This window comes from Phasianus colchicus, chromosome 16, assembly GCF_987193195.1.
Source record: "Phasianus colchicus chromosome 16, bPhaCol1.hap1.1, whole genome shotgun sequence".
Classification (NCBI taxonomy): Eukaryota; Metazoa; Chordata; class Aves; order Galliformes; family Phasianidae; genus Phasianus; species Phasianus colchicus.
Window position 1 is genome coordinate 8,746,820 of NC_143451.1, and position 10,055 is coordinate 8,756,874.

The 10,055-nt window shown below is 38.6% G+C and overlaps 1 protein-coding gene across 4 annotated transcripts in view; it reads right to left on the reverse strand.

The window, feature by feature from the left end:
* Window positions 1–593, reverse strand: part of LOC149915756 (uncharacterized) — a 184,827-nt gene extending 184,234 nt beyond the window's left edge. For all 4 annotated transcript variants that reach the window (XR_016471680.1, XR_016471675.1, XM_090151555.1 and 1 more), the window contains exon 1: window positions 210–593. Coding sequence is in view for 2 of the 4 variants with exons in the window: in XM_090151555.1 (XP_090007681.1) it covers window positions 210–391 (182 nt within the window). In the remaining 2 variants the exon portion in view is untranslated. The remainder of the gene's footprint in view (window positions 1–209) is intronic.
* Window positions 594–10,055: the final 9,462 nt, after the last annotated feature.

Consider the following 10,055-nt stretch of genomic DNA (forward strand, 5'->3'; position numbering starts at 1 on the left):
AGCTCACATATTCAAAAGCTTGTCGCTTTTGCCAACGACAACTATAGGTCCACTACCTCTCCCTACAAAACCTTCTTTGCTGTTAACCAAACTGGAACTTGGGACAAATAAAATAAAATAAAATAAAAATTAAAAAACAAACAAACAAACAAACAACCCACAGGTTATCATTCTGAAATTATGACTTTCCTCAGAGGGGTCAGACATACCTTAGCTCAGCCTGCGCATTCCACACAACACACCACCGCTGAAGCTGAGGTAATGCCGGCAGCCATCTTGTTGACCCACAGCCACACTGAGGTAATGCCAGCAGACCATCGTCTTGACCCACAGCCATACTGATGTAATGCCGGCAGCCATCTTGACTCCCCGCAAAACACAAAGCATCCATCCGAGGCAGCTTAATGGCTGCTGCAAATGGTTGAAGGTTCTGTTACAGAGCTGAGGAGGAACATCTAGATGCAGACAGACCCCCAGAGCACTGGAGAAAGGTGGCTCAGCTACTCTAGGCACAGAGCCCACTGGTGCCCCCTGCATGCAGCTGCCCTCACTCGGACCCAGGTGGCTCTGCAGACTGCAGGGCACCAAACCAGCATGGTACCTATCGCAGCAGAGTTCCAAATTTGCACATTTATCATTATTTTCTCTCATAATTTTTTTTTTTTTTAAGTATGATGAAGGTATCTTGCTTTATGCTAATGATGAAAGACTAATGACTGCAACACTGAAGTACAGGTACTTCACAATTTCTTCAGCAAAAAGAACAGAACCCAATAGCACGAGACTAAATTCAGGGAATGTAACCTGCATCTCTATGCTTGACTCTCAGTAAGCCCACCTCCCTTTCTTTCAAGCTATCACCACCACATCCTTCCTCAGATTATAAAAAGGAGAAAAAGAACGTTCTGATGAATCTTCAGAATTGATGTAGCATGTGTTTTAGAGTACTTCTCCAGGAGACATAACATTTTCAACTAATTCTGAATCCTATCCTTCCTATATAGAGAGAGATAGATATAGATATACACATATATATAAAATCTCTGGATTATTTTTGGTTACACTACTTGCATCCACATGTACAGAAGCAGGAAAAAATCTGACCATTCTTTAAAAACCATGTTCTGAATAAAGAAATCTTACCCTCCCACTCCTGTAAAAGCTCCACAGCTGGATCGGTGAGGAAAGAGTCTATGGTTTCCCAAACCTGTCAAGCCAATGCTCCTCCTGAACTGATGCACACTGATGTTATACTCAAGAGAACTAATCTTCAATAGGAAGCAAATTGTATTCTCCATTAGGATAAATTTCCAGACTAAAGAATGTGTCTAATTTTAATTTGCTACACACAGATAATTGACTTTATACTGAAATTGCAGTCATTTAATATTTATCATATTCAGACTGACAAGCAACCTGAGAAGTAGAAATTACTGTCCTCAGGTTTTATTTATGAGGTTATTTTTACTTACTAAAAACAAGTCAGAAAACAATTTTACCCATTCCCAGGACACATACACAGTTACACCCCAAAGACTGCTTCATACGTGACATGTCACAAAATCACATCAAAGATTCCATATTTGTAAGTCAGCACCGAATCAAGCATATCTGTAGAGATACCATAGTATAGCTGCAGCTGATACTTTTACCACGAATACGAAGATGAAGTTTTAGATTTTGTCTCCAAAATCTTCCATTTTTGGCTCTTCATTGCATATCATCACACTTTCTGTACTGCATGCATGGCTCTCTATTTGTCAATAATCACGTTGTTGCCCTCTGCTACACGACTGCAGCATATTGCAGAGACACTTGTGCTCCATAAAATCAGTTGCATTCCACGTTCATAGCTGCTTAACCATAGTGCTGTGAAGGTCAGTCCTATGCTACCATCCTTTATTTTTTTATTCAAGTTTTTCCTGCAGTGTGTTCAACACTGCAGCAGTTAATTCACAGCCCCATTCTCCCTCTCTCCTAGCTTCATGTTTAAAACACCTTCTTAAGATGCCAAGACCCCTTTACCAACTATAGCAGGGAGGAGTGATGTGAATCTGAATGATTTCCTACCCTTCAAATGAGCACTTCAAGTAGCAAAGGTGGGATTGGATGTAAAGGAGCAGAAAATATTTCAGGGAAAAACTGAGAAAGGTGTTATTTACGTCCTAACCTAGAAAAGAAAGGAAAATAAATCCAAGCCTCCAACCCATTTTTGAAAACTGGAAGACTCTTTCCTTACCTGGCTGAAGCAGTGAATTTCTGCAGTGAGAGAAGCTTATTTTGCATGGTGGCAGATATACATGAACAACCTCACCAGCTACCAGTAATACTAGATGTATCTCATATCCACCTGAATTTCTCAGATTAAATGGCTGGCCTGCATAAACATGAGCTTTCAAGAAAAGGTTTGGCTCTCTGCAGAACACTCTGCATGTTCTGACTGGAATCATTTGAATACACAATCCCTTTTCAGGAGAAACACCTGGCAATTTCAGATTTCCTTCTGTTACCAAATGAAATGGAAGAAGACAAAAAAGACATAGAAGTCCAGTAACATGAAATTTCCAGAATTTTTGGAGACAAATACAAACCTACTTTTATTAAATCAAAAGTTCTTGTTCCATTTTTTTATTTTTACCATCACTGTATGAAATTTACTTTAGATGATACAGTATAATAAAATCAGAAAAGTTACTTAGAAGAAAAAAATGACTCAGTATGCTGCTTTATCTTTTAAAATGTGCTATTAAAACCAACACTTCCTCACAAATTTAGTCCATCACATTTTATTTTTATTCTTATTGCCCATGTTAACCTGAGTATTTAGCTCCCATAGATAAAGAAGTTTGCGATTACATGCCATAAAGTATTTTCATCTTGAATATAAAATAGAAGTAACCTTTCCAAACAGAATATATTAACATATGCTGGAGAATCCATTGATTATTCTGAGACCTCTTTCTTTCAGCCTTTAATCACTAAAGCCATCATTTCACAGTCAGTTTTACAAATGGCAAAAGAACCAATAGCTCTCATGAGAATGCCTTTTCTTCTCCTTCTCAATCCAGGCAAGGTCTCATAAATGTTCCATCTTCTAGTAGCTTTTCTTTTTTTTTAAAGTAAAGCATAAATGTCATTCAATTCCCTAAAACGATAAACAAACCTTATTCTTCAGAATACTAAATTCCTTGCAAATTAAATAATCCTCACCTTATATGCAAATGGCTTCCTCCCACATTATCTTATTCTTTCAAACAGAAGGAAATTAGAAGAAACCAGAAACTGAAATATCTCCAAGCACCTTGAAGAAAATGGAGAAATAAATCAGTTGTTCTCCTCCTGAGATATTGAGAACAAAGTTGATATACTGCACTTAAAAAAGGACTCAAATAAGGAGACGGTATTTAGTATCTATGAAAATAAGTTCTCATGTACCCAGGAGATCATATCCTGATCTTTATAACTATCTCCGTCCCATCTTAAATCAATACAAGTTCAAGCTCCTTCCTGTAGGACAAATAGCAAAACCAAGGATTTCAGTGCATTGCTTCACATGCTTTCTTTAAGTGCTTTTTTCCCAGCTTCATGAAGCACCATGCCATCTTCCTGAAGCTACTTCTAAAGGCCTTGTCCCTCAGAAGTCTAAGTGATGAGGAGCATAGATCCTGTAACAGGGAACAAGAGCGGGCACTGCAAAGCTCAGTGGCAGCAATGTAGGTCCCAACTACTTTGGATCTCAGTGGCCATCCTATAGACTATTAACCTGAACTTCCAATCATCTTTCATCTGTCCAAACCCTTTAGACTGTAAAGCCTTTAGGCAGTGGCATTTTATAATAGAATAGCTAGAATGATGAGCATTAGAGCTTCCGCTTGGCTTTCAGAGCCTTCACACTTCAGCTAGTAAATAACAACGTGGAACAATGCCCACACCAATTTAGCACTAAAATGTCCCAGATTTCCAACATGCGCTTGACAGACAAAGATTGAAAATTTCCTTCCTGTTAACAAAATCTTATTCTGAAATGCGCTAATACCACAGGAGTTTGGAAGCTGGGATTGTTATGTACTCTGTGGACGTGGAGCAAGTAAATACAAGGGGTTCCAAGGGGTTGATGGATGAAAAGATCTGCTGGCTGTCAGTTGCATACTCTGACATTTAATCAAATTATTAAAAAAATATCTTAGCAAATAAGATTAGCGCAACATGAGGAACTAGAATTTATTCAGTGAGTTTTCTTAAGCAAAGAATGATTTTAGATGCAGTTCTTGGTTATAATCAGCAGAACTAGACTTGGAATTTTGGTACCTGAGAGAACAGAAACTGAAACAGTTAAAGAAAAAAACACTTGAAACAAGGGAGATCAGAGAAGTTCTGCAGAACTGTAAGCAAATTCATAAAGGAGGTAGTTTCTGGTTCACATCTCTAATACTGCTACCAAAATAAACCTGAGAAAGGAAGATGAAAGACAACAATGAAATTAGGCTCTTCTGCAAAAATGTAGTTGATGAACTACAATTGAGCATAAAACATGCTATAGAAAAGACAGGCATTAAATGACTTCATTCAAAGGATAATTCTGCTCTGGGAACACAAGGTCAGCAGCTGGGAAGTGCTAAAAGTCTTTTGTTCGTTTGAGAAAAGTTTGGAGCATAAGTGCCTTTTGCTCTGGTCAGTGCTGCCATTTTTGCACCCCACACAAGCTGTCAATCCCTGGGAAAAACATCTAGAGAAAGCTGGAGCTGCTAAGTTTCATGTCCTCCTGATGGCATTCCAGGGGAAAGAAGGCTGCATACTAACAGTGCTGTTGCTACAACAGCCCATGTTGATTCAGAAATAGTCATCTCATATCAGTGCTGATCTCCTTATGGACGGATTATTAATAAAAACTAGGTTAGCCAGGAATATTGTCTCCATTTGTGCCAGGTGTTAACACTTGCCACTCTTGACCAGCTTTGTAGAAGTCAGAGTGCAGTTCCCTTTGAATCACTCCTGACGTTACCTAGTGCTCAACATTCCAGTGTTTGCAATGAGACTTCATCCTTCCTCAGCATCTCTGTGGGAAGGCTCTATGATGTTATGAACAATAACGTCATTGCCCAACTTTATCAAATGCTTATCAGAAATAAGCAGAAGAGAAGCCAGCAGTCTGAAGGCACATGAGGGTCTGTAGTGAGAACACACCAAGTGTTCTGTTTTCATAGTTAAGAATCACACAAAATGTAATCAGTGCAACTCATCTGCCCCAGTTTGCCTGGCATAATAGAACAAACACTAACTACTATTGGATATTTTTATAAAATTGCATTCTTTAAATTGATTTAATACTGTATTAGCTTCCTCTTCCCTCCCAGCAACAGAGCATGTACAGAGGAAGTTTGATTTGGAACAGAAATCTGTGTTAGTATAGACCAAGATTAATTGTATAGATAAAAATTAATGAATGCAATAATTACAGACAGCATTCACTACCACAAAGAACACAGGCTCACTGACCTAGCAGCTCAGGCAGGGATTTACGGATGCAGTTTTTTGCTAATTAGTTTGATGGAGAAAAGAAATGTTGCACAGCACAATGAGGAATAAAAGCTAAGCAGGCAAAATATGTACCTGCCCTCTCTGTCTTTAGTCTCCTGTGGTACTTCCTTTCTTTGTTTACTCTGTTGATATATAAATGGCTGAAGATTATAAAAACAGAAGCCTTCTAATTGTGTAGGTCATCTTTTTTATTAAGAAGCTGGGCTTTTCCAGTATTTTGCTTTTTTTTCCCCCATCTCCTATATAAGATCTGTTTGCACAGCTCAAGCACAACAGAAGCACACCAAGAGACTGAAGCCTCATTTACACACAAATTCCCAGCTGAGCCTGGACCTACACAAAAAGCATTTTGCTGGGGTATGGCATCTGTTTTCTGGAGACATCACACTTGTAGCCTGGGAATGGAAGTTTTGACTACCCAATGCCCTTGTAGCAAAGGATGCAGGAAAAATAGAAGCTCAATTACAAAACAGCCATCTGTTCTACATATTTAAGACACAGCAGGATGAGCTGGTACCAGGTTTCATAGATCAGCAGCAGAGAATTTTATTTCAGAATACATACAAAATTCTTGTTTTAGTTATTTAGGTACCTGAAAATGCACATAGATGTTTATTAGATATATTCAAAAGCATTTATTATTTTTTTTATTCAAAACATGTGAAATTGTTTGCCTAAATCCTCTTAGAAATTCTATCTTTTCAGCACTGAAACATCTCCAGCCATTGGCCTCCAGCGCTCTAGGAAGCCTAGTTGCAAAGAAAGATAAACAGCCCTTATTTTAAGGAAGATTAGGAACAATACTAGTGGGTTAGCAGAGGATCAAGCTAAGATGATGATCACCACTGGACTAAACATGTCGAGGAAGTCCCTTGCTCTCTCATAATGAGAAGAAAAAAATGTGGCCAAGAATCAGCTAGTTGTCCAATTCAGTTAATAGTAAAGACAAATGCCTACATTCAAGATTAAACAGTTAAAATTACTGAAGTACAGGATAAATGCCTTGTGTTTGTATTTTGGGTTTCATGATGTACACATTAATCAGATTCGATACCAGTGATATTAATCATCTTGTCCTCCCCCAAGAATTGTATCTGTTGTAATTTCAGTTATTTACAATATTGTTTCTTGCTGTTTCTCCCTTCTGCAATGTCACAGTCCTACAATATACTACTGCAAAAGCAGAGACATTTGTTTTGTCTATTCCACAGGACCTGGACTGCTCCGTACACAAGTCTCAGTGCAGGATCTGAATCTACATGAGCCAGAGTCCCATCTTGCAGAACTGCAAGTTAGATACAGAGAAATCAGTTACTTCACAAAGCACCAAAGACTCTGTCTGTTCATCTTCTACTCTAGTGCTCACTGGAAACAAAAGCACTGTTAAAACTGTCACCTCACAAAGTCCATCCACACCACTAAAATCATAATTCACCATCTTATTTTGCATCCTTGGTTCAGTGCTTATTGATAGCACCACTGACATATCAGTTACTCCAGTACCACAGTTTTCAAAGATAAATTTTGGGCATCTCTCTATTTCTTTAAGAAATTCAGTGCTACGTTCAGGATTTGCCAAGACATGATGAAGTCTTACCATGTCCCAGGGATCACACAAAGTCCTTGGGCATGCATAACGACCAAAGGGTTGGAAACTTCTGCATACCATAAATCAAGACTGGGCTTCAGCAGGAGAGAACCAAAATAAATAATATCAAGGGCAAAATGATAGAAATCTGTCATATTTCCAGTTAGTGGTGGAATAGTGTGACACATCAGTGTCTACAGACATGCTGACTTTTTAGAAAGATGGTAGGAATAATCAACGAGACAGATGATGGCAACATTACAGAGCACCTTACATGATCTCAGATGAGACTTTTATAAACTTGAAAAGAAAAAATTCAATTTTTTATTTTCCTTTGTGAAGTTCTGACTTAATTATATGTTACTAGTTCCACATAGCTTAAGATATCACTGCTGGACCAAGCTTTGTACAAGTATACATTGTCACATGAATGCTTATTGATACCACAGAGCTCCTTACAGAGCTTGTTCTGAAGCTGACATTTACTACTTAAGGTTGGGCTTTCCTTTCCTTAAGCAGAAAAAATGACAGACTCTTGTAGTTGTACTTCACAACTGCTCCGAGCCACCAAAAAATAATACTGCAGCTGGAATGCAGGATAGAAGGAAAATACTGTTCCTGATTTAAATGCATAATGAAATTTGCATCCAATTTCCATGCTTATAAAAACAAAATAATTTGTTTCTCTCTGCACACAAACAACTTTGCTCCTCTAGTGATGCAGAGGGCTGCTTCAGCCAGGCTGAGAATCACAGGTACTACTTAAACTTTGTCAGAGGTGTGTTGATGGCAGAGAGCAAACCACCAGACCCCAATCCTGCAGATGTGTTATTTGATCAACATTTTGATCATGTCTGACAAAAGGAATCATCCACGTGCATCACCTGACAGGTGAAGAAAGGAGAGAGGAAGTCCAGGACAAGAAAGGGAAGATGGGCAGCATCTCCTTCAGAAGGAGTGAGTACAGAACAGAGTATCAGTTCTGTAACATTCTGTTCATGTTTCCTAGTGAGAGCTGAAGAAAATACTTTCATGAAGCAAATATTGGACGCCATAAAAACAAAACAGTTTGTTTACCTGTGTTTTACATAAGCGCCTATTATTTTCTCTTCTGTCTGACAGAAGGGAAGCTTGGAGTGAGAATATGTTGCTGGTTTGACAAAATGCTATGCAGCAAAATAATAAATAAATACAAGTAGCCAGAGTCTGTGTGATAAGAGACCTGTGAAGAAATTGGAGTTTTTGTGATGGGGATTTAATTATTCTAGTATCAACAAGAATGAGAATTAAGGGAGGAATCAACAGGCTGACTTCCACAGGCAGTAAAAAACAGGTTTATCTTTCACTGCTTATTGAGCTCTTAGATATAATAAATTCAATAATGGTCTGGTGGGTATTACTGCTTTATGACAATATATCACAGGGCTTAAAGTAATCATGGTCTTAGGCTATGAAGGTAACAAATAAAACTTCAGACAGCATCAGGTTGTTAAACTCAAATACTCCCAGAAAGGCAGTGGGAAAGGAAGGGAGAAAACAAGGAAGAAGAGGTGATGTTTAAAGCAAGCAGAGTAAATAATGTAATCATGTTGATCTTAGTAATAGCAAACAGTTAAAAGTGATAGTAGAAGTCACTGGAGTAAAGCACCAACATATCAAATGAAGACAGAAAGCAATTACAAAAGGTATAATAAAAAACTGAAAGGACAAGCTAGCTGCTGTAAGAAGCTCACAAAAGCTCAGTAAAACATTCAAGGGGAAAAAGTTGCACTTGCTAATAATAATCCACAAGGGCTCAGGGAATGCTAATTAGCGTAGAGCTGCTCTTCATGTGTACAGCATGTTCCAGGTTTAAACAACTCAATAACAGAGATTAAACTCATTGGTGTTCTTTTAAAAGTTAAAAAAAAAAATTGAAAAATAAGAAAATCACAGAGTTCTGGCATCAGTCAGTAATACCCTAGAAACAGATGTAGTGGACTTCTGGGATTTCTCTAAAGCCATCAATCTATCTGTAAGGAAAACACGACTCACCACACGCAAATGCACCCAGCTCTCAGCAGGATTTGAGCAACTCTTCTGTGCACAACTTGGGAAATCTGCTCACCTTTGGGCTCTGTCTACCATACCTGTTTTATTGCCTCCACCTCTGCAACAAGCTCAGTTTAAATTACTTTTGGACTAGAAAAAAATAAAAATACAGATACCGTGCAAAGACGGGAATACTGATCAGGAGGCAAAATCATCTTAGGATTCAATTCCATATTCAGCCCCAGCTCTCCAAGAGAGTTTACATTCCTCCTGGAGTCACTTACATTTCTAGTAGGATTTTCAAAGGCACCTTACCTTCAGCATCCTCAGTGCCTGTTGTGTGTTTTCTTAAGCACAGGGCTGAAAAGAGTGATCCCTACTTATTATGACAGCTGTTTCTATCTAAAGAACAATATTCACAAGGAAGCAATCAAGTTGTGCTCTGAGCTAACAGGGGCAGGATGGGGGATGCTTGAAGGTCCACAGTGTTGCCTTCCTATTTTCATAGTATAGACACATTTGCTGACAGAAATCAAAATATCTAAGGGCCACGGTGTTAAACTGCCAAACCACAGGTTTGCCTATTGGAATCAGCAGTCAGCTTCAACTGAACTCATTTTCTTTCTTTAGTAAATTAGAGAAGTTAGCAAGGATCAAACCTACCTGCTGTGTAGAAAGCAACCTGGGAAGAGGTGGGGAGCTACCGAAGTACATTGATGCACAAAGCAGTAACACTCATTTCAGAGATTTCCTCCTGGAATCCCATCCTCTGCAGGATGAGGAGCACTGAGCTGGTCAGCACATCATGTCACACTAAGTTCTGTTCCAAAGAGACATACAGATTCTCAGTCTCACTGAGCATTGTCAATTTGCTCCAATGTGTCCTTAATGAAGAAAA